The 25,585-nt window shown below is 35.0% G+C and overlaps 1 protein-coding gene and 1 non-coding gene across 5 annotated transcripts; one reads left to right on the top strand and one right to left on the bottom strand.

Moving 5' to 3' along the window:
* Positions 1–3,239: 3,239 nt before the first annotated feature.
* TRNAS-UGA (transfer RNA serine (anticodon UGA)) lies at positions 3,240–3,321 on the bottom strand. The gene has a single exon. It is a non-coding gene; the product is annotated as a tRNA-Ser (tRNA).
* Positions 3,322–7,389: 4,068 nt separating this feature from the next.
* On the top strand, positions 7,390–11,923 carry LOC142641319 (G-type lectin S-receptor-like serine/threonine-protein kinase At4g03230). Of its 4 annotated transcripts, none has more exons than XM_075815727.1 (7): positions 7,390–8,782; positions 9,941–10,099; positions 10,209–10,420; positions 10,507–10,717; positions 10,837–11,074; positions 11,180–11,330; positions 11,437–11,923. In XM_075815727.1, the coding sequence occupies exons 1-7, from the start codon at positions 7,450–7,452 to the stop codon at positions 11,740–11,742; spliced, it is 2,610 nt and encodes an 869-aa protein (XP_075671842.1). In that variant the 5' UTR covers positions 7,390–7,449; the 3' UTR covers positions 11,743–11,923. The 4 variants fall into 4 exon arrangements, 2 of the variants coding, with proteins under 2 accessions (XP_075671842.1, XP_075671843.1); XR_012845377.1 differs by having other exon boundaries at positions 7,398–8,782; positions 10,837–11,067; positions 11,510–11,635; XR_012845376.1 differs by having other exon boundaries at positions 7,398–8,782; positions 10,837–11,067; positions 11,437–11,574.
* The last annotated feature ends 13,662 nt before the right edge of the window (positions 11,924–25,585 follow it).

The raw sequence follows: 25,585 nt of genomic DNA, 5'->3' as shown, positions 1-25,585 counted from the left end.
TATTTTGTGTTGAGAAAAATATGAGAGAATGGAGTCTGTTGAGCACGGATCAGAGAGAGAAAAAAAGGAGCGAAGGAGAAAATGATAAAATATTGTATAAACGAGTTACAGTAGTCGTGTAAATATACACGGTTACTGAAACTCGTGGATGATTTTGCACGATTTTACCCAGTTTTAGCTCCACTGATGGAGGATATTTTTTGCTCAAAATGTGTAAAATTGAGAAATTTTTGCATTATACATGACTATCCACCAACTGATGTAAATGCTCTAAGTGCTAAAATAGTGCACCTAAATTTTGTTTAGCACGGAAAGTAATGGAAATGATTCGAGGCTAGAATTGTAATTTGAAGTTGAATGGGAATGCTCCACAGCTAGGTACTATGGTTCGGACTATAGCTAGGTTGTGGTGTCCGGTATTGCCAGGTGTTGACTCGTTGAGGGAACAAGATTGTCCGTGATCTTATGTACACACCCCATTGGCCCACTGCTTTGGCTCTTGCTTCCTCTGGTTCGAGCAGGAGATATATATATATATATATATATATATATATATATATATCAATTCTGCTTCGGCGATGACGTTTCATCCACGTGGCATAGCATAGCGCTGAGATTCCGATTCGCTGAGCTGGTCTGATTTGATTTCGTTTGGTTATGTGGAGGTGAGTAAGCCCACGTGGACTCCTCCTGATTTATGTATGACCCGCCTACATTGGGCCCCGCATTTTGTTTCCGCAATATATTTACACGTACACGGCCCTTTTTTATTTATTTTTATTACCGGACATGCATTACTCATGAACACGAACATGTTACGTCTACTTACCTAATTTTTACTTTAAAAAAAAAAATCCTAATTATGCACAATAAGGAATAAAGACTAATGGAATCGATCAATTGATACGTTTCTTAGCTTCACAATAGAAAAAATCGTACATAACCGTTTGATCATGTAATTGTGACTTACTACCTTATATCCGCATGATCTTAGCTAAAAACTAATAAATTTAAAAATTGATCAAAACTAGTGAAAATTTATCAAACTCGAGAAGTATAATAGGTTTTGTTTTGATTTGAAATTTTTCTTCAACTTTTTTATTCAAAAAAAAAAAAAAAAACATTACATTCCTTGTCATCATCATTACTATTCTTAATAAATTGGACCAAGCTTTTCATTTAACAAAGCAAGAAATAGAATGCATAAGCAAAATTAATGCAATTGTTCTTGATGACCTACATTTACAAGAGGTCTTCACTTTATAATATTTTCTTAAAGAAAAGCTAATTTAGGACGCGTGTGTGCGTGCATACACACACACACATACATATATATAATAGCGATTTTTCAAAATGTTTAATTAAAGATTAGCTCTAGAGTTGTATTACTTGCACTACATGTAATATTAAGATTGCTTTGCTTGCTTTACAAATATATTGATTTATAAAGAGTTTGAGTCATAATATCTCTAACATCCCCCTCATCTCTAACATCCCCCTCAAATTTAAGGTGACAACTTAAACTTGAAATATAAGATCGTAGAATGTGATCATATTGAAACACATGAAACAAATGTTGAGAGAAACAGACGATGATAGATGATGATAATAATTGACACCAATTATCAAATAATCTGTTGACAAATGAAAGTGTCACAAGTGGCTAGAAAATGTGTTGACAATTGGCAATTGGTAGTGACTTGTGAAGGCTGGACAACATTGCTGTTGTTCAACATGTTGTTTGAGTGGCACATGTACCCTTAAGAGATGCATGAATGAATTGGTGACATTTAAGGAAACTTTTCATAGATTGTGTATAATATGTTTTTAAATGCTGGATATTTTGGTAATTAAGGTGGCTTTCAAGAGGTGTTTTGGTGGTATTTTGTTCATTTTAGAGGGTTGGACTTATTGAGTGAAGTCAAATTTTTTAAGAGTTATTTGATGGGTAAGATCTTCATTTGGTACCACTTTAAATGTGTAAGAAAATGGTATTCACAATTTAACTCATTTGGCCTTGAACTTGAGTCTAAGCTAACTATAATTTACCTAATTGTGTTTTGGTTAGTTCAGTTGGTAAAATTTTTTGTTGTTGAATAAAAAATTCGAGGTTTGAACTTGACCTATACAAAAAATTAATTGGTATCTTAACTTGATGATAAAAACAAATCATCATAGAGTACATGCCATTAGTTATAAAACTGTTATATCTATAAATATAAAAAAGAGCTACCTATAATTTGCTCTGTGGTTTGTGTGTGTGTGTGTGTGTGTGTGTGTGTGGAGTAAAAATGTAAATAGGTAGGCTGAACCTGAAAGTCTGGAACTTACTTGTGCTCAAACTTTTTTGGGTCTAAGCGTGAATAAGATATCTTCAGCCAACAGAGAAGGCCTAAGTTTTTTGAGGTCCACAGATACCATAGTAGCCCAATGGTTAAGTGATATAATATGATTAGTATCCCGAACTCTCGAAGAAATACAAAAAGGGCAGATGCATATAAGAGCATCCATAGCAGTGGAGCTAAAGATTTAGCAATTTAGCTCCACCAAAAGTTACTTTATCTATTTTACCTACACACATGCTGCAGCAGTGGATCTATTTTAGCTTTCAACACAATAGAATAATATAAACATCACAATAAAATAATATATCTACCACAATAAAATAATACATCTCGCTATAATAAAAACACCACAATAAAAAAGTAATGTGAACGCAAAATAAAAAATTAATTTTTTTTAAGCTCTCATGAACAGTGCACATCTATCTATAGATGTGCATTGTAGCAATGAGCTAAAAAAAAAAAAGATTTAACTCCACTGTGCATGCTTCTTTTTGGTGTTTTGGTGGAGCTAAAATAGCTATTTAGCTCTATTGCTGCAAGTGCTCTAATGACCACTAAGTATAGGGTGATACAAATGGGTCTCGACGCGAAGGGTTTTGAGGCCCAAGGTGCAAGTAGTCCACTTTTATTTGTCGCCTGAATAATAAACATGATAGAGCGAGAAAACCCAAAGGAACCAGCCCATCTTAACTTGAACTAGAAAACTCAGAATGGGGAGTAGAAGATAATGATATGGGGATGGACCCAAACTGCAGGATTATGGGTCAAAGCGCTTTGTGTACATGTAAAAACAAAATCTCAAAAAGTAAGACTAGAGAGGGAGGAGAGAAGCTTTTATATCTGTGATTACATTAGCCATTTCGCAAAAAAAAAAAATAAGGCTTTTACAAAAAACGTCGACAGCAGGGTTCGAACCTGCGCGGGCGAAGCCCAACAGATTTCAAGTCTGTCTCCTTAACCACTCGGACATATCGACATTGGCGAAAGCTTTCCTCGAAAACTGCATGGTATAGAAGTCCCCTAATTGTAATTCCCTCCCAAATTGTTCGCCCAATTGACGATTTCAAGGTAGCATGGAGGGCTCAATTTGATAAGCGACAAACTAATCAATAGCATTTTAAAATAAGATTCAAACTAATGAATAAAGGGCTAATTCAATTTGTCTTTGGAGAGAGAGTGTAATGGATATCAAGAAAAAGGAAATAAAAGGATAACAAAAAGGAGAAAGTAATATTAAAAAATCAATAGATGAATTAATAAAAAATGCTAATGTGGTTAATAGGATAATCTATATAACATGAGGGATGAAATTCAATTTTTTTTTTTTTAACATTAAGATAAAAAAAGACTCTAAATTTAGAAGATGTAATATATACAACATTGAATTATCTAAACTCTAAGTAATAAGTAAGAGCATTCACATTAGCTTTCCTAAAATTTATTTTCTATTTTAGGATAATTACCTACTTTTTGTAATGACCAAATGCAAAAAACAATCCTTATGGTTTAATTCTTCCTCATAACTTTATGAGGTTTTCATACTCCCCAAATTGTACATTAGAACTAACTTCACCTAGCTCTTATGGATGAAAAAAATCACCTAAAGATCACATGGCCACATTAAGAAGAATCACTAACTAATTTGCACCACTGGTTAGGTGATGGCCACAAAATAAAAAATAGCTAACAAAAGTTAATTATAGGAGTCAATTTAGCTGATATGGAATATATTTTCACAACTAACCCAAACCTCAAAGGGTGTTTTTGCATTTAAGCATTTTCCTATTTTAACTATCCACTTTTCAAAACACACACATTTGATTGTGTATTTAAATATTCATTTTTATTATTATTTCTATCCATATCTCTTTTTTATTTTTATTTTTATTTTTATAGTTTTCCTCTGTTTTCTCAACAATAAACATAGGCTCACCCAAATAAAACCCACAAATCAACCCAAACCCACAACCAAACCAACTAATCGTTCAATAGCTAAAGGGATAGTAGGATCATTAAAATAAGAGGATGAGTACGGTAGTTCTTGATTTTTGGGAAGACATATATTGTAGCTAAATGGTATTTTGGCTAATGAATAGATAACTAGTGTAGATGTTTTTATTAACAATTAACAATACCATCGCACACTCTTGATACAGTAATGACTTTACAAGTATAAATGCTTGTGGAGTGTGGGGAGCAAGAACCGGGGTTTAAGTCTTTAGGAGGGAGCTTCACACACATATACACTTAGATCTGTACACTTAGATTAAGTTAGAGTAGAAATTCTATTTTGTATTAAAAAAAAACAATTAACAATAGTGAATTTCCTTAATTAATTAATTAATTAATTAATTTATTTATCTAGTACGACATCCATCAATTATGACTTCATCAGCTTTTGAAAATTACAATTCATGAAATTGTGCAAGTCTTCTTATATATGTCACACCGTGGTCTGCTTGTGGGATATTAATTCCTCTGTTCACATAGATAAATATATACGTATATGCCTCTTAAACCTGATAATATTTCCACCGGAAAATCTTGTAATAGTGAATTACAACATGCAAATTTCAGATTAAAATATTAGAGGACGCGTAGTCCTCAACCATATTCATCAATCATCATCATCATCATCATCGTACGTAGGTATGTGGAAAATGTGAGTGGCTGCTATTGCTATCCTACTTTCTTTCATCTGTAATAAAATCATTTTTTTGATATATAAATGCTCCTTCTCAGAAGGAGATGAAATAGGACTGTAGCAGCTAGGACCACTGGACCGGCGTAAAAATTACTTCAACGACTCGGGATGACCTTTGACTGTTGCGTCTTGCCAGCTGCTTGCATGCTATTATAAAAGTGCTTTTACTTCGTCTTCTCAAAAAGTAAAAAACAAAAGAAGTGCGTTTTAGTTTTTACTTCCATTCTAAATAAAAGAAAGAAAGAAAGAAAATGCTTTTTACTACCACCGAAACTGCAGATTAATGGTATTCCCCTCTTAACTATAGGCTCACCCAAATATATATATATATATATATATGGACTTCTTCAAGAGATATTATTATTTGTTGTTTTTTTATTATCTTGTTTTGTTCTGTATCATTCAATTTAGGACGAACATAAATTGGGAGGGTTTATTATTATTCTTTTTATTTTGAACTAAGTGTAGAAAAAACACACGCCAAAGAAAAAAAATCACATGTACAAGATAATATTTACGTGGTTTGACAATTTACCTACGTACACAGAGTTGCAGGGATTTCACTATTATCAATGGAAAAAAAATACAAAGTGCGGTTACAGTTTTTCACACTTTTAAAAACAACAACAACCAAAACTCTAATCATCAAAACAACGTTTTTTTATATCCTGCGTACAGAATTCACAATGGGCTACAAAATAGGCAAAAAAACTGTAAGATTAATGCAAGTTGCCTGTTTGATTTAGGATTAATGCCTAATTAGTAGTTAATCTTTTTCTTAAAGTTAATATATACATGTATACTCACATTATATTTAAAACAATTTCTATATTATCAAGATGAAAAAAAAAAATCTCAAAAACTCTAAAGATAAGGTAGAGAAGTATTCATTTGTAAACAACATTTACTTTCAAAATTTTGTGCATCATCAAAGTACATTAGAAATTGACAATTATTCTCCAAAACAAACTTTCTTAAAATCCAAACATTCTCATCCTATATCCAAAAAACATATTACTTATTTAAAAAATTTATAAATCAAGGAAAATGAATAAAATAAACAATTTTTCTACTCAAAACCCAACAAAAACACGATTCAAAGCCAAAACAAAGAAAATGTATTAAAAAATTTATAGCAAACCAAAATTTAAATGAGATTAAAGCCCTAAGAGATAGAATTTGTAATAATTAATTATTCAAATAATTGTCAGACACATTCAAATGCATAACCAAGTCGAGTGTGTTATATAAACTCAAATTCTCTCTTCTAAAATAGCTAAATATTAACCTAAACTTGATATGAATATTGATTTTTTGAACTCACAGATTGAATATATTAGGTTTAGATTATATCTGTGTATGGTGCACAACTAAAATCTCTCTAAACCTTGTGAAGTTGAATTTCTAATAAGCCTTTCATATGTTATGCAAGTAGGGTACAAAAACCAAGGAAGTTGCTTTTAATTAAAACATGCAAGATTTTGTTTTTCACAATTTTTGATTGATCGAATTACAATAGAATAAAAATAAAAAATCCTCTTTTGATCAATTGAAAAGAAATTGAAAGTCTGTCAAAGCTAGCTATTTGATCAATTAAGACAGTTGAAATTCAAATAGAATGTCTTCTTTGAGTTGTATCTTCACACTCTGATCTTAAAAATTTTTCAACACATTATAAACTTGATGATTATTACATTGTTATGGAATTTGTTAATCTAAAACCTAATACCTAGTAAAAACAAAGTAGAAAAAATAAAAAATGAAATTAAATATTTATGATTTTCAGTTGTCATATAATAAGCAGATTATTGCCCTGAGAAAGTCTATAGACACAAAAATTTGACACTTGCTGATGTGGTAGATTATTAGTAGTAAATAGAATAGTAATGTAAGTGATATACCTAATTGAGAATGAGAATTAATATAAGTTTGCTACCTCAATTATTATAAAAAAATATTGTCAAATTTATTGTGAACGTAAATAATTGCATTACATGGGATTCCCCAAGTGGAGTGTGATTACCATATCATCTATCTCCTATTGATATTACACCTTCAAATGATAAATTGAAGTGGGTTGCATAAATAGTATCGTGTATGTCAATCATTAAAATCAAGGTTTCCTCATTACCATGACAACAGTTCGTAGAATCAAGCTAACCAGTTTCACCTGTCTCATGCAAACTGAACCTAACATTGTTACTTACTGACCCAGTCAACTTCTAGGGGCGTAGACTATTTTGGGAGATGGAAACAAAATCGAAGACTTGGATTTTAGCAGAAGACCCCGTGAACATCAGTACATCACATAGTGAAGTGAAACTAGAAGTCCTTAACAGAGCGAATAACTTTCTACATTCTCTCATTAAAGAAACCACAATAAGCAAATCCAAAACAAAAATGGCTTATACCCTCTGCACCATATACACAATCTTGTTTTTTACTTCCTTCTCAATTTGCTCTGCTAGAGATACCATAACATTGGACAACCCAATTCGTGACAGCGGGGGAGAATCTCTTGTATCAGCCCAAAAAAGATTTGAGCTTGGTTTTTTTACCCCTAATGGAAGCTCTAAGCGTGGAAGATACGTAGGGATATGGTATTACAAATCAAGTCCAAGGGTGATAGTATGGATTGCCAACCGCGACAATTCAGTGTCCAAAACCACTGGGGCTTTTACTATTGCAGAAGATGGTGTCTTACAGGTACAGGAGGATAATAATACGTTGTGGTCAGCTAATAGAGGCGGATCAATTTCTTTTAATAGGACAGTGAAGCTCTTGGATTCTGGGAACTTAGTTCTTATCGAAGGTCAAGCTGGCTCAGAAAGAATTCTCTGGCAGAGCTTTGATAATCCAACTGATACATTTCTTCCTGGAATGAAGATGACTGCAAAGATGAGTTTAACTTCATGGAAAAGTCAAGTTGACCCTGCGCCAGGTAACTTCACTTTCCTGCAAGACCAAGATCGAAGAAACCAGTACATTATCGAGAATAGAGCAAGTCCTCATTGGAAAAGTGGATTATCAGGAAAGTTTTTTCACTCTGATAACAATCTTTATGGTAATAACTCTCATTTCATTTGCCCTGCTATATCCTCCTTGCTATCTAATTATACATCAGGTACTAGAAGACCGACATATCAGAATATGTCTTTTGACACCCATGGACAGGTTGATTATTACGGTATGAGACTGGTAATGGATCTTGATGGTCATATAAAGTTTTTTACTAGGGATAATGACAAAGCCTCTGCCTCTTGGAGTTTGACCTGTATGGAACCAAGAGATAATTGCAGCCTGTTTAATGCTTGTGGTTACTTTGGCAGCTGCAATATTGAGGAAACTCGTATGTGCAAGTGTTTAGATGGGTTTGAACCCAAGGAGCTAAATAATTGGAATTCTGGACTTTATTCAGAGGGGTGCAGTAGAAAGTCCACCATATGCGACAAGCGTGATCACTTCATTTTGTTGAAGATAATGGGAGTGGAAGCTCCTGGTGGCTACAGAACTGACATAGAGAGTGCAGATAAATGCAAAGAGGAATGCCTTGACAGATGTGAATGCCAGGCTTATTCATTTGAAGCAACAGTGAGCCATACAAGGGCTTATTCATATGAAACTACAGCCACATGCTGGATTTGGTCAGAGGAGCTCAACAATATTCAGGAGTCCAAAGATGGAGGCAGTGAGGCCAGAGACCTCTATGTCCGTGTGGGTTCTTCTGATACAGGTACTTAATTTCGCTTCTTGTTTTTTATAATAGAATCTATATATATTTGATCAATTTCAATCTTTAATTGCTTATCTTTTTGCAATGCGGTTCGGGCTTTGATGTGATGGCAAATGCCTTCTACCACCAAAAGTGACATGATAGGTCAAGGGTGTGAATTTGGATATCAGCCTTTACAAAATTAAATAATAATAATAATAATAATTAGCAGTAAGGTTACCTTCTAATCTCCTCTTCTAACCCCGCAAAATTATGAATTTTATGCCCTGTATATGACCTTTAGTGTCCATTTCCATATGCAACATGATTGGCCAAGTGCTGTGTTTTAGTAGTGAAACTTATAATTTAGGATAACACAATGCCTTGCCTTATTATGATGTTCTGGGACTTCTGGCACATAGTGTCAGTTTAATTCCAGAAAGAAATTTTGACTTTTAGACACCCACTTTTTCCTTTTTCTTCAAAAAAAGAAAAATCTGATATATATTAGCACAGACCTATATTGAATCATCTCTTGACCAATGAGTTTTAAGTTTATTTATTGTTGTTCATTCATGTATCCTCTGATACAACGAAAGGTCAAGCCAGCCAGAAGTTCATGGCCAGCGTATTTTATCCATCGATTTTCATATATGCTATGAATCATAAATTTTGATCCACTGCCTTGAAATGTGCAACAATCATTGGATTACCAAGATCCCGTTTGGCATCATCATCATTTAGGATCCAGCTAACAAGAACTTGCACCTTTTTTGTTTTGATTGTAAATATTGATCTTGTACTTCCCACCTTTTTTGTTTGTTTGTTTGTTTTGGATACGTATAAAAGAATCATAGAACAATAGAACATTTACCCCCGTGACATAAAAACAAACTAAACCTGTTTTTATATTTATTTAGCACCTGCAATAGCACTAGCTGCCAGGTCATTGTCATTCCTATGGCTATATTTATATACATACTAGCGGTCTTTATTATGAACACCCATGACAAACATTCTTACACACACTTGAAATGTATTGAAATCTTGACTCACGATTTCTAAATCATGATTTCAGTGTATTTCAAGTGTGTATGTAAGAATGTGTGTACTAATATTTTCCTTCTATATAATGTAGCTAGTCATCTAATTACTTATTGTTCTCTTCCATTTTTGAAGTTGCTCACCCAAATCCTGAGGGATCTTCCTACAAGAAGAAGCAATTTGGTCCAATTTTCTTGATGATTATTGCAACTTTGACGATTATTGCAACTTTGGTGGTTATTGCGTGCTGTTACATATATTATTTGATAAGAAGAAAACTGGCCGAAGGACAAGGTAACCAGTGTGAAAAGAACCATTTATTATCATGTCAAAATGAAAATAATTTGGTTTCTTCCATACAATTAACAAGAGACTGAAATTATAATCAATCTTTTCGAATCAGTTAATAGGGAAAGAAATCGGGAAAACACAGCATTTCGCCTGTATGACAGTGAGCGACGCGTCAAAGACTTGATGGATTCGGGCCAATTTAGAGAAGAGGATAAAAAAGGCATAGATGTACCATTTTTCGATTTAAAAAGCATACTAGCTGCTACAGACTACTTTTCAGAAACAAAAAAGCTTGGACAAGGGGGGTTTGGGCCTGTTTACAAGGTAATTTATCATTTTGACATTCATTATAGTTAATTTTAAAACTTAGTTTCTAATTAATGGACGGTGCTTATGGGAGTTTTTCTCAGGGTTCCTTTCTAGGTGGACAAGAAATTGCTATAAAGAGGCTCTCAAGTGGTTCTGGACAAGGCTTGGAGGAATTTAAGAATGAGGTTGTTTTAATTGCTAAACTTCAACATCGGAATCTTGTTAGACTTTTGGGCTATTGCATTGAAGGAGATGAAAAAATGTTACTATATGAATACATGCCAAACAAAAGCTTAGACTCCTTTTTATTTGGTTAGACTCTAAACCTGCTGTTTAAAATATTTGTACTGCATATCATATCTAAAGCAGTTTGCATATCATATCTAAAGTAGTTTGCTAAAACATGTGCTGAAATGCAAATGGCATGCAAGATCGGACTCTATGTGTGTTACTGAACTGGAATATACGCTTTGACATCATTTTGGGAATCGCTCGAGGGCTGCTGTATCTTCACCAAGATTCTAGGTTGAGGATCATTCATAGAGATTTGAAAACAAGCAATGTTCTACTTGACGAGGAGATGAACCCCAAGATTTCAGACTTCGGCTTGGCAAGGATATTTGGAGGCAAACAAACTGAGGCAACAACAACCAGAGTAGTTGGTACTTAGTAAGTTTGATGCAGATCATTGTTTTAGACTTTGTATTACAGTTTTCAGTTCTTCCATCTCTGCTCCCTTATTCACTGAAAATTTAAATAATTTTTGTTATGCAGCGGCTACATGTCTCCAGAATACGCATTGGATGGGTTTTTCTCAGTCAAGTCTGATGCCTTCAGCTTTGGAGTAGTTGTACTTGAGGTTATCAGTGGAAAAAGGAACACAGGATTTCACCAATCAGAACATGCTTTGAGTCTTTTAGGTTATGTAAGTAGCAATAGTAAACCAAAAAAAAAAAATGTTGCATCGATTACATATAGTTGTTTTCCCTGCACTCTATTTAATGCCAATTTCAATTTTCAAATTGTCTTAGGCATGGAAATTATGGAAAGAAGGCAAGGCTTTAGATTTAATGGACCAAACATTACGTGAAACTTGTAATGCAGAGGAATTTTTGAGGTGTGTGAACGTTGGGCTTTTATGTGTACAAGAAGATCCATGTGATCGTCCCACAATGTCGAATGTAGTTTTCTTGCTTGGTAGTGAAACTGCAACTCTCCCATATCCGAAACAACCAGCCTATGTTGTAAGAAGATCCCTTTCTAGCACTGCTTCTTCTTCTAATACAAAACCAGAAAGATCGATTGAATTAACAGCTACCATCGAAGAAGGCCGATAATGGTGGACAGCATGGAGACTTTCAGGATTTTTGTTTTCTCTTTATCAGTGTTGCCGAAGTTTCTAATATTCATACTATGGTTCTCATAGGAACAAGGAAGGCGTATTTCTTGTTTATCAAACTGTTACTTTTGTATTGTCCCTGATAACATTGTATCCAATGTAAGCCTGATTGTTAACTATTTGAACCTCCTTTGTAGTAATTGTACTTCTCTGATTTCTAATTGTTTCAAACTCAGACCAACTGCCTTCATTTATTTATTCCTATTATTTTGAAGCCTAGCTAGAATTGCATTATTTGCAATTTTGCATCAAGAGGTACAGTCAGGGTTACATTTGAGCTGTACTGTTCACTGCTATGGAGGAAGAGATTCAATATAATGCTATATCCTATATATTCACATGTACCATTAGTGTACTTATAAAGAATAGGCATACATGCCATGTCAGCATTGTTGATCATCTCAAATGCTGTCATACGAATCCATTTGGGAAATGTTCTAGTGGGAGAGACTGGTCGAATTTCACGCAGTAGGCAGTATAATTGTATTATGAATTATCTAATATTCCATCTAAAGCAAAGAAACATAATTTTCAATAATCGAAAAACCCTATTTTGTATTGCGCCTTCTGCTTGTTGGGTGCAAAGCACCGTGTGGGTCCAGCCCACATGCCTTGTCAAAGCTCATTTATGAGCTTCCCTCCAAAAGTCTTCAAGGAAGCCATGTCTCATTATGAGACATGGCTTTTTTTTTTTTTTTTTTTTTTTTTGAGAATTAATGAGACATGACTTAAGTGTGTGGACACGCTGAAGAAAAAGAAAAGAAAGAAGCAAAGGCCACTCGGCCTTGAGTGAAGAGCTGAAGCAAGAGAGCCATTCGGCCATTGCAAGAAAAACACAAGTGAGGGCTTTAGGAGGTGCTGAAGAGATAGAGAGAAACATAGTGGGAGTGCGAGAGAATGAAAAAGAAAAATGAGACATTTTTTTTACTCAAGTTACACACAAGGAAGATAAATTGGTGGAGTTTTGATGAAATTTTTTAGTGCTATAACCATGGAGAGTTAGAGTATTCCAAGAAATATTTTGCTATTGGCTTTGTGTTGAGATTGTATTTACTCTTTAAGATTTATTTATTGTATATCCAATTTATTGTGGACTCAAGTTTAACACAAACTTGATAGTTATAATCTCTATTTCATAGTGGATATTTTACGAAGCTGTCCCATGGTTTTTCCCTCTACACTGGAGGGATTTTCACGTAAGATTTGGTGTTCTTTTGTGGATGTGTTTATGTGGTGCTTGTTGGAAATTTTTTTTTTTCTATAATATTGCTATTGCTTGGTAGTTATATATTTTAATTCACACATAGGCATTGAGGGGATTAAGATTTTTTCCCAACAAGTGGTATTAGAGCTTTTGGTTGCTTGGGTTTGGTTGTCTTGTGTTTGATTAAATGGAGAATATGGGTATGAATACTATAGTTAAACTCTCGGCATCGAATTATTTGATATGGAAGCCGATGATGATGGATGTCCTTTATTGCAAGGATTTACATGACCCTATTGAGGGTGATAGTGCCAAGCCTAGTGATATGTCAGATACAGACTGAGAGAAATTAAATAGAAAAACTATCGGGCGTATTAGACAATGCATTGATGTCAGTGTTTTTTACCATATGTCTCAGGAAACAAATGCAGAGGCTCTTTGGGAAAAATTAAGGAGTCTTTATGAAAGAAAGACAGCTCAAAATAAAGCTTTTATTGCTTGAAAGCTTGTGAATTTGAAACTTAAGAAGGGTAAGTCCATTGCTGAGCACCTTAGTGAGTTCTAAGACTTGGTTAATCAGATGGTTACAATGAAGCTAGTAATAGATGATGAGTTGCAAGCTTTATTACTTTTGAGTTCCTTACATGACAGTTGGGAGACTTTGGTAGTGTTACTTAGTAATTCTGCTCCGAATGGTGTGTTACAACTTGCCATGGTTAAAAATAGTTTACTTAATGGAGAAACTAGAAGAAAGGATATGGGCAAGGATATTGCACAAGCTCTTGCCACAAAGAACAAGGGGAGGAGTAAGAGTAGAAGTTTTAAGGGGCGAGGTAAATTCAGAAGTCGGTCAGAGTCGAAAAGAAAATTCAAGTGTTTTTACTATGATAAAGAAGGTCACATAAAAAGGAACTACAAGGCTTGGAAGAACAAATAGAAAGAGTATGAAAATTAGAAAAAGGTGGATGATGAAAATACCGCTGCTATTATAGTGTTGGAAGATGAGGTCCTCGCCATAGGACAAGATGATTGTTGTACAATTTCAAATCCTTATGTTGAATGGGTGATTGGTTCAACTGCTTCCTACCATGTCATTCCAAGAAAGGAGTTATTCACTTCATACAAAGCGAGAAACTTTGAGAGAGTGAAAATGGGCAATGATAGTTAGGTGGACATTGTGGGAATTAGTGATATTTGTGTTAGGGCTAACACTGGATACACCATGTTTTGAAGGATGTGAGACATGTTTCGGATATTCGTCTGAATTTGATTTCCACTCATGTTCTTGATAAAGAAGGTTATGGAAATTATTTCCGTGATGGAAATGGGGGCTTAGCAAAGGATTATTGTTGTTTGCTAGAGGGAAGATTTGTTGTACACTTTACAAGACACAAGTAAAGTTGTGCAGGGATGTTATTAGTGCAACTTAGGAGAATTCTTTGCCTAACTTGTGGCATAGGTGGTTGACTCACATGAGTGAACAATGGTTGTAGATTTTGGCAAAGAAGTCTCTCATTCCGTTTGCCAAAGGTACGTCACTAGAAAACCCAATGTATTAGATCTTGTTTATTCTGATGTATGTGGTCCCATTGATGTTAAGACTTTAGGTGGCAATAAATATTTGGTTACATTTATTGATGATGCTTCACGAAAGGAGTGGGTTTATGTTTTGAAAACAAAAGACCAGGTATTTGAGCACTTCAAGAAATTCTATGCCATGGTGGAAAGAGAAAAAGGGAAGCCTTTGAAATGTCTCCATAGTGATAACGGAGGTGAATACACATCTAATGAATTCAAGAGTTATTGCTCCGAGAAAGGCATTAGACATGAGAAGACAGTTTCTGGTACCCCACAGCAAAATGATGTGGCAGAAAGAATGAACCGAACTATTGTTGAGAAGATAAGATGTATGTTGAGAATGACTAATCTGCTTAAGTCATTTTGGGGTGAAGTTGTTGTGACTGCATGCTCCTTAATTAATAAATCTCCATCAGTTTCTTTGGATTTTGATATTCTAGAAAGAGTATGGACAGGAAAAGATGTTTCTTACTCTCACTTGAAGATATTCAGGTGCAAGGCATTTGTTTATGTGCCTAAGGAACAAAGATCGAAACTTGATAGCAAATTTACTCCTTGTATATTTTTTGGATATTGAGATGCAGAATTTGGCTACAACTTATGGGATCCTAGAGAAAAGAAGATAATCAGAAGTCGAGATGTGGTTTTTCATGAAAATGAAAACTTGGTAGACTTTGAGAAAACTAAGAAGCCTAAAGCTACAGTTGAAGGTGTTCTTGATTTGACACCTACCTCTTCTTCCTTAGGTAATGCCACAAATAAGGAAGAAGTAGAAGATGAGAATTACAGTGATGAACCAACTGAATTTGATGCTGATGAGCCAGCAGGTGTTGATGGTGATGATGTGACAGATATAGATGGTGTTGAGCAGGGGGAGCAGTCTCCTCCACTAGAGATGGTAGAACCTTAGGTGAGAAGGTCTACTAGAAAGCGTTGTCCATTGACTAGATACCCCACTTCTGAGTATACTATGATTACTGAAGAGGGGGAGCTAGAACGTTTTCAAGAAGTACAGTCTCATAAGGATAAGCAAAGCTGGTTGAAAGTTATGTATGAAGAGATGAATTCTTTAAACAAGAATAAGACTTATGATTTGGTGGAACTTCCTATAGGCATGAAAAGTAAATGGGTGTTCAAGCTAAAGAAAGATAGTGACAAGTTAGTGAAGTATAAAGCTCAATTGGTGGTCAAGGGTTTCAGTCAAAAACAAGGGATTGACTTTGATGAGATATTCTCTCTAGTAGTTAAGATGAGTTCCATTCGGGTAGTTCTAGGATTAGTAGCTAGCTTGGATCTTGAGCTTGAGCAACTTGATGTGAAGACAACTTTTCTTCATGGTGATTTGAAAAAAGAAATCTACATGGATCAGCCAGAGGGATTTAAAGTGAAAGGGAAAGAACACATGGTTTGCAAGTTAAAAAAGAGTTTGTATGGCTTGAAGCAAGCTCTAAGACAGTGATACAAGAAGTTTGACTCATTTATGATGGGTCGTGGGTACACAAGGACAAATGCAGATCATTGTGTGTATGTTAGAAAATTTTCCAATGGTAAATTTGTTATTTTTCTGCTATATGTAGATGATATGTTAATAGTAGGACAAGATGTAGGTGTGATTGGAAATTTAAAGAAGGACTTGTTCAATTCATTTGATATGAAAGACTAGGGTCCAGCAAGACAAATTTTGGTATGCAGATTCTACGTGACAGGAAAGCTAAGAAGCTATGGTTATCATAAGAGAAATATATGTTAGGACATATGTGAATCATGTTAGGACATATGTGAATCATGTTAGGAACATATGTCATTTCGAATTGGCTAATCCTTTGGCAAAACGTACTTTACTTTTAATTGAGTAGATCTATGATGTGTTTAATATTTCAAGGAAAAAGAGTTCAAGTCCAAGTATTGAAGCCATGCAAATCTGTCCAAGAAACAAGTGAAAAAGTGTTGGATTTTAAAACTTGACAGCTAGCTTGACAAATATCATCTATCAAGATTTAAAAGGCTGCTTTAGCTTGATACTAGACAGTTGCTCGATAGATACCCTATCTATCGAGATTTATGAAAATCAGTTTTTCAGATCTAATTTCACTCCAATTCGTGTATACATGTTTAAGCTTTCTTTTCTCACAACCCTATATATAATGATTATTTTAAGGGCCGTCAAAGGTAGCGCAAGTGTGAAGCAAAGTTTTGTTCATACAAATTGTGACTGGTGACAAAATTTGCCCTATTTCGTCTTTCTCTTGAAGAAGCTACTGTGTTTGTATGCCGTTGGGTTTTGTGACCAAGGAGTTTCGTAATCTTTATCGTGTTGATGAACTGAAGAACTTTGTAGCCAACATCTTTCTCAAGTTGATGAGTAAGTTGCGTACTGGGATTCACGCATCTATTGGTTGGTCGCGTACTGGGAGTCGTGCATTGAAAATGAGAGATTGTCACTACAGAACAAGTCAAATTGTGTATTAGGGGAAGGGTTCAACTGTAGGTTGGTATAAGGTACTGAGATTCCTTTACTTGTAACTGCTTATTATGATAATAGTGGATTCTCGGGAGTAGTGACCTTAAAATCACTCAGTGGGGTTTTTTCCTATTCGTAAACAAATCACCATGTTAAATTTATTTTTCGCTGCATATTAACTTAGTTGGTGATTTGTTTGTACTACCACACATTCTACATGTTAATTGGATTAATTAATTAACTTGGCTAATTAATCAATAAATTTATCACAAGGAGTCATTACATTCTTGGCCTATCAAGTGGTATCAGAGCAGGCACACTCTGATTAGGGTTAATATTTGCTGTGTGATCCATTGACCCCTGTTTGTCATGGATAGAAGACAATCTCTTATCATACCTCCTTTATTTGATGTCACAAACTATGGATACTGAAAAGTACGCATGAAAACTTTCTTGTAGTCATTAGATGAAAATGTGTGGCAAGTTGTGGAGATAGGCTAGACCAAGCCAAAGGAAGCGTCAGCCGATTGGGATGATGCTAAGATCAAGGCGGCTAATTTCAACAGTAAGGCATTGAATGCTTTATTCAGTGCGGTCACAAAAGAGGTATTTAAGAAGATATCCTCTACCGAAACTGCCAAGGAAGCATGGACTATGCTCTAGCCAACCTATAAGAGAACCAAAGTTGTCAAGGACTCAAAACTTTCAGAGGCTCACTACAAGCTTCAAAGAGATCAAAATGGAGGAGTATGAGTCATTTGATGAGTTCTATGCCAAGCTCAAGGACATAGTGAACTCAGCCTTTAATCTTGGAGAAACCATTTCCAAACCCAAGATTGTGAGAAAGGTACTCAAATCTCTACTTGAGAGATTTCATGCCAAGATCACCGCAATTGAGGAATTAAAGGACATCGACAAAATTCCTTTGATAGAGTTGGTTGGAAATCTGCAAACTTATGATTTGAGTTTAACAAGGATTGAGAAATTGAGTAAGGGTAAGAGCATGGCACTAAAGGCCAAGAGTAATGACACAGATGAGTTTTCAGACGATGAAGATTCTAAAATGAAGTCCTACATCACAAGGCAATTCAAGAAGTTAATGTAAAATGCTAGTGGGAAGAGCTTCGACAAGGACCGTAGGCAATCTAGTTCTTCTCAGTTTAAGAGCCAAGACAAAGGAAAAAAGGATGCAAGGGATGACAGTCAGTACGCTGTTCCCTCAGGACTTAAGTATTTTGGGTGTCAAGGGTTTGGACACATGAAATAAGAGTGCCCTATGTATCTCAAGACTATTAGGAAAAGCAAGGCACTTGCTGCTATATTGAGTGACACCGAATCTGAGGATCGAACAATGAGGATGATGGAATCCTGAATGCCTTCATTGCCACTGTCAATCCTATTGAGGGGATTGTTGAAGACGTGGATGAAGAAGAGAACTTGGTGGAGTCTAAGTTTGAAAAGATGGATGAGCAAGATGACATCCACACAGCCTATGCAAAATTATACAAGGTTTTGGAAAAGTATGAGAAGTTGTATAGGTTGGCTACCAAGAAGCTCAGTGATGTGGAGCTTGAACAAGAAGAAATATCCATAAAGTTTGATGAAGCTAATCAAACCATTGGAGTATTGAGATTTGAGAATAATTTCTTGGCTGAGAAAACTAAGAAGCTTGAAGTGGAGCTGTTCCAAGTCAGAGCTCAACTGGAGAGGACTTCAAGTGCAAAGCTTGATGAGATGCCTAGTTTACAGAAATCTACTTTTAATCGAACCAATTTAGGGCATGATTTCTCTTCTCCTAATATTTCTTCCTCTAGTACTACTGTTTTTGTTTCTTCTGCTAATAATGTTGAATCTGAGAATACTGATGACAAAACTGTTTTAGCTAGTGAGAGCATAGATAAGGGTAAATATATTTTAGGAGCACCCTCTAAGCTTGTTAAGAAAGAAACTAAAAACCCCAGAGCTAAGAAGGGTAATACTCAAAAGTCTAAACAGAAGAAGCAACATCTCATCGGGAAACCAAAATTAGTTTCCATCCTCTCTTGCTCCTTTTGGAGATCTACTCAAAGCCCTCATGTTCATTTCGAACTTGAATAGTTGCAATTCTTTCCACTCTCTATCGGTTCAAGGGTTTGCTAAACAGAAAAGTTCTTCTAAGGTGTGGAAGGAAAAAAGCTCTTAGTGATTTAGTCACTTTTCTTTCTCCCCCTCTATTTTTCCTTGCGTTACCTATGTGTTTTTGCTTTCTTTTTTTGAGTCAGTCTAATTTTATGCTATACGTTATTTAACATGTTTTTGTTTGTTGTTTTTAGTTTTGCTTTATTTTGTTTTTCATAAAAATAAAAAAATAAAATTGAAAAATCACAAAAATACAAAAACAATATGTGTTTGTGTACATTGGTACTTATGTACCTTAAATGGTCATTGAAACAAAATTTTCTAAATTTTGTATCTTTTGTAGCTTAGATGAGCATTTCTATGCACAACTAAGGAAGTGAGCTTTGTAGCTCGTGTTTGTGATGAGTAAAATTAGGTAATCTTTTGTACTTAACACTCATATCACTCTTTTTGAAGGGTAGGACTAGAAAATCCTAAGAGAAATGTATATATAACCATTTCACCACTGTTGCCCGCCAATCATGGAATGACATCTGTATACTTTGGCATAGTAAAATTGCAATATCAATAGCTTAATATCATTGGGTATTTCTTTTCTCTCTTTTATATGCCCATGCATGATATGCTTAAAAGAAAACATGCAAAGAAAAATAAAGCAAAAAGGAATCAATATGCTTTATATATGATTGCAAGCGTATCTTCTAGGAGATGTGGGAGTTATAGGATGTACATCGAAGGTGATAGTCTCCATCAAGCAGTTATGATCGTGTGTGAGTTAAATTGATTTGCTCATATCTCAAATCGTCATAACATGTAGACACTTATGCAATTTTGCGATGTTTTTCACACATAACACACAATATTCTTTGTTACTTTTGATACATGTGCAGATACAATGTGATTTGACCATCACAAGGAACACATGTGTTAACGTATGCCCACTAAACTGTCTTGATTTGTTTTTGAAATATAAAATTGGTTACAGTTGTTTAGTGTATGTGTGTGTTTTGGATCTATATGCTTGACATTTTTCTTGTTGAGAGATGTTTTGAGAGCTTCAATTGTTGTTTGGATCCTTGGTAGAGTAGCATGTTTGATTGCACTCATGTTTGTGTTTTTTTCTTCTTTGAAAAACTGTTTTAAACAATCTCGACAGCTTCTCGATACCTCTTAACAGCTAGGTTATCTATCGAGCCTCTTGAGCTTCCTTTCTCGATAGCTGTTATTGTAATTTCGATCCATCAAAGTTTTTGAGAATTTTTCTTGATAGCTTTTCGACAGCTTCTCGATCCATCGAGAAAGTTTTTGTCTCCTCGATAGCTTCTCGATCCATCGTGGTCTATTTGCTGTGGACACCTTTCGATAGCTCTTCGATAACTTTTCGATAGCTCATTCTAGCCATTTTAATTCTTGACACCTCTTGACATCTCTTGATCCATCGAGCTGCATGTATGTCTATAAATAGGGTCAGCACGATTTTCTCTCATTTCTCCCTGATCTATCTCGACAAAAAAGTGTCTCTCCCTTTCCCAAACACTTCTCACTCAACCTCTTCATCTTCCCCACTAAATCTTGGGTCTATTCCTTGCATTTTTCACTGGTATGATCACTTTTTCATCTCTTAATCATACATTTCATGCATTTTGACCTAACTTTGGGGTTTTTGAAACTTTTTGGGGTTCTTAAAGATTGATGAGGTTTTTGCCAAATTTTTGGGATGGGTTTTTGTTTAAATGAGTTTAAAATCATCATGCATTACATCAAATTGCATTTTAACAATGGCTCATGTGTTTTAGATGTGTGTTTACCTTGTTGCAAGCTTGTGTGCTAGTAGGTTTGGATTGGGCTGAGCCTATAATGCTTTTATTGTTGCATGTCACATGCTCATGCATTTTTCATGCATACGTACCTTCCATATTCTATCATATTTATATTAAACTGTTTGGTGCTTTTCTGCTTCTCTCTCTCTCTCTGCAGCATGACACCTAAACGTAAGTCCACTCCATCTTGAAATCCTTTTCATTTTGGGGCATCTTTTTATGATTCTACCCCTTCTCATCTTTGGTTATGTGATGAGAAAGCCCGTAAGGACTTCTGGGAGAACTTTTTTCTATGAGGCATTCATTCAGAACGCCAAGTCATCTGATCGGATTTTTTCGATACTGACCTTCTGACTGGTATCTACAGTAGGGGTTGGGAGTCAATCTATGACATCTCGGTCACTTGTCCCTCCATGATCATACAGGAGTTCTACTCCAATATGCACAGATTCGATTATTAAGTACCTCACTTTATCACTCGCGTTCGAGGTACACACATTGTGGTCACTCCGGATCTTGTATCCGAGGTGCTCCACGTCCCGAGGGTAGAGCATCTTGATTACCTCGGTTGTGATCGTCTTAAGATTGTGTGTGTGTGTGTGTATGTATATATAGATGAGTTTATGTCTCTGTTTTGTGAGACTCCTTCTTCTTGGGGTGGTCGTCAGAACACCCCTTGCTTGGCCTTTGCTAAAGGTCCAAGGTTTCTTAACATGGTGATGAAATTCGTTTTCCATCCTTTGTCTCACTATAACTCTATCATAGAGCCTCGTGCTCGATTTTTGTTATCTCTCTTAGAGAACCTCACTATAAACTTCCTTTTTCACTTTATTCTCTCCCTCATAGATGTATATAGGGGTACGATGACCCGTGATAAGCTTATCTTTCCTTTAGCTATCGCGAGGATCCTTCACCACTTTTCTGTCTCCTTTCCCGTGTCGAATCCTTTTTTTGTCATGTATGCCATTGATGAGGCGACTGTTAGGCGGAGTGAGGCCCAGCTTCGATCAAAGCGGCCACGGACAGAGACGACGACTTCTCTAGCTTCTTCAGCTCCATCCACATCCGCTCCTTCTTCTTCCATGGATGGTGTGACCCTCGAGACGATTATGGCGCAGTTTCAGCGCATGAATGCTCGCCTTGACACTCTCAGCGATGAGTTGTGTTAGGTGAACACCCGTGTCGGTTGTATTGCATGACGAAAAACTCGAATTGGTGGCTTTGTCGAGTCTCCCACTCCTTTTCCAGAGAATTCTGAGGATAAGGACGATGATGGTGGTTCTAATGACGATGACGATAAGGATAATGGTGCTCCAGTGATGATGCGATGACTACTTGAGTTACTTGCCCTTTGTTATTTGTGACAAAAAGGGGGAGTAGTTTTGACTATGAGAGTAGTCATGTACTTAGGGGGAGAGTTAGTATAGGAGATTTTTGTTAGGGGAATATCTATACTTGTTGAAGGATGTAATGAGAACTTATGTATTTTTTTTTTCTATCTTTATAGATACATTGTTATTACATTGTGACAGCAAATCTTGTATTCAGTTTGATATGTATGTATATATATATATACTGAGGTTGTTATTACTTTCTTTCACCTATCTCTTCCTGTGTTGTTTTTTTTTTTTCTCTCTTTATGCACATGCTTCTTATTAGTTGTATGCAATCTTTTATTACTATTTCACATTAAGATGCCGTGATGAGTTTTGTTTAAAGTGTTTCAGAAATACAGGTTGTCAAAGTATTCTTGCCATGAACTCTCTTCTTGTAAAGTTTTTCAAGAGTTTGTATTAGGATAGATTTTATTGTATTCAACAAGTGAGTATGAGTTAAGTGATTTATGACTTCTCTCATATGTTCATTTGTTTGTTGCGGTTTTGCCACGGATTGCCAAAGAGGGAGATTGTAAGGACATATGTGAATCATGTTAGGAACATATGTCATTTAGAATTGACTAATCCTTTGATAAAATGCACTTTACTTGAAATTGGGTAGATCTAGGATATGCTTAATACTTAAAGAAAAAAGAGTTTAAGTCCAAGTATTGAAGTTATGCAAATTTTAACGAAGATGGAATATATATTCTCAAGATGAAATTCATAGTCTCTTAACAGAGATATAAAATATTCTCTAGAGATATAAAATATTCCATTGAAATAAGTTTAATGAGTTTGGTTATTTAGAGTGTTAGGCCTCACCTTTAGTAAGGAGTTACTAAAGTATATATTTATGGAATTGGATTTCATAAATATATGATGAATAACTTAAAGGATTAAATCGAATACTTAAGGAATTAGATGTTGTAATCTTCAAAGTGGCAGTCTATATTCATAACTTTGTATTATTACGAATATTTTATGAAGGGGTTGCATGTACAATAAAGTCTTGGGATATAATTTATAAATAAGACCTAGAGTGCAACTATATTTATATAGTGGTATTAAATATAGTTAATGATAACTTTGGACTTGTTAAGAGTTGACAGAAAATCCCAAAGCCTATTGGAGCTAGTGTCTTATTGGTCCCTTTTTGGTTCCACTCCAAGCCACACATTTAAGCCCAATTGGAAAGGCCCAAAAGACCAGCCCAATTAGATAATTAGTTAGATACAAAGGAAGAAACATACAGAATTTTAAGAAGTTGATAACGTTATTATGAAATGGCGCATATGTGTGAGTGTAAACCACTCTTTCTTATTCTCCCTTGAACCGATTAAGAGACCACACTTCTTGGACGTTAGTGGAATTGGAGTGAAAATTAAAAGTATTCCCAAGTGCTTCTAGTCTTTTGTTTTTTTAAATTTTACCGCATTAAGGTACGTTCTCTTGTTCTTGAATTCTGAAATTTACATAGTGCATGTTATCAATTGCGAATGAAGTAGATTCGTTAATTTTTCGCTGCGTATGTTTTGTATGAGATACAAACATGTATTTTTTCAACAGTTTGGTTGATTTTAGTGGTGGTCGGTGGTGATGGGTTAGCTTTTTTTGTGGTACTGGTGGGTTGTGGGGGTGGTGGTTGGTTGGTTGTGAATGGTGGTGGTAGGCTGTGGGTGGTGGCTAGGTTTTGTATATATTTTTTTTTAATACCAATGAGTTTTTTTTTAGTATATTTTAATGCATTGTAATGATAAAATCGAAGATGGGATATGTAGGTTGTATTGTTAAATGCCATTCTAAAATAGATAAAGTGACTTTTTGGTGTATTAAAATAGCATTTTTTTTTCGTGTGGAAGAATTGAAATCCAGGGTTTTTTTTTTTTTTTTTTTTTTTTCATTTAGACATTTTCCTATTTTAACTAATTACTTTTTAAAATATACGCATCTGATTCTCTATTCTCTATTCAATTTATTTAAATCTTTATTATTATTATTATTATTATTATTATTATTATTATTATTATTATTATTATCCTCCTCTCTTTCTTTCTTTATTTTTCTTATGTTTTCTTATCAAATAAACAAGGGCACTATAGCTAAAAGGTATTTTGGCTAATGTTTACAGAAGCAAATGTGGATGTTTTTATTGGGTTTATCTTCCATATTGGGTTGTTGTCCTATTTTAGAGAACCAATTATGAATGCTCTCTCTCTCTCTCTCAATACATCGATAATTGGGGCCTTAGGGGAGGGACCAAGGGCTAGGGGGAGGGGGGGAGGAAGGGGTGGGGGAGATTTGAATTTTAGATATATTTGTTTAAAGAATTAAAATGTATCAATTGAATTACAAGGCTTTTGGCCTAGCTACATAAATATTAGTATATCAACATATTAGACATTTAGCAAAACAATGTCAATATACTTCAACATTTGATGATTACAATTCATGAAACTGTGTTAAGTCTTTCTTACACATGTCATACCAATTGACAACATGCACACTATGGTCAACTTGTGGGATATTTCTTCTGTGAAATATACCATGGGATCAAGGATGAAGCCAGGTGGGAGCCCCCCATGACCTTAAGAAAAAAAAAGGGTAGGTTTGTCTCTACTTTTATATATTTGGGTCCTTTTAAGGGTGACAATTTGTGTTTGCGTGGCGAGTTCGTGTTGTGTCAACTCATGAGTATCTGACTATATAGGTCAACACTAACCTAATATGTTTATTAAATGAGTCAATATTTCTCAACCCTAAAACGACACATTTATTAAACGGGTTTAGTCATGTTGACATGTTTATCAGAATTTATGAAAATGAAAAAAAAATTATGAATTTTTAAAAAAAATATAAAATTCAAAACTAATGAGTAATTGCCTCATAAATAATCATTCAAAACTAAAGCATATCTCAATATCACAAATAATTAATCAAAATATGTCAAAGAAAATAAACCATACAACTAATAAGTTTATATACCTAGGGTTTGAAGGGTATATTGGTAAAATGTCATTTAATTAAATGGGTTAGATAGGTCAAACGAATTCCATGGGTGGAACACCAATCTAACTCGTTTATTAAATGGGCCAGTCGTGTCAACTCGAATATGATACGAACCCATCATGCCTCAACCCATAACTTGCTAATTTTGTGTCGTATTGTGTCGAGTTCATAGGTCGTGTCCAATTTTGCCACCCTTAGGTCCTCTCTTCCAAAAA

Source organism: Castanea sativa, chromosome 6, assembly GCF_040712315.1.
Source record: "Castanea sativa cultivar Marrone di Chiusa Pesio chromosome 6, ASM4071231v1".
NCBI classification, from domain to species: domain Eukaryota; kingdom Viridiplantae; phylum Streptophyta; class Magnoliopsida; order Fagales; family Fagaceae; genus Castanea; species Castanea sativa.
The sequence above is the reverse complement of the archived record's forward strand: the minus strand, read 5'-3'. Positions and strand labels throughout refer to the sequence as shown.

Coding starts and splice junctions, on each gene's coding strand:
- LOC142641319 (XM_075815727.1), top strand. CDS start 7,450: ATGGCTTATACCCTCTGCACCATATACACAATCTTGTTTTTTACTTCC. Junction 10,421..10,506: donor GGTTTGGGCCTGTTTACAAG/GTAATTTATCAT, acceptor AGTTTTTCTCAG/GGTTCCTTTCTAGGTGGACA. Junction 11,331..11,436: donor CTTTGAGTCTTTTAGGTTAT/GTAAGTAGCAAT, acceptor AAATTGTCTTAG/GCATGGAAATTATGGAAAGA.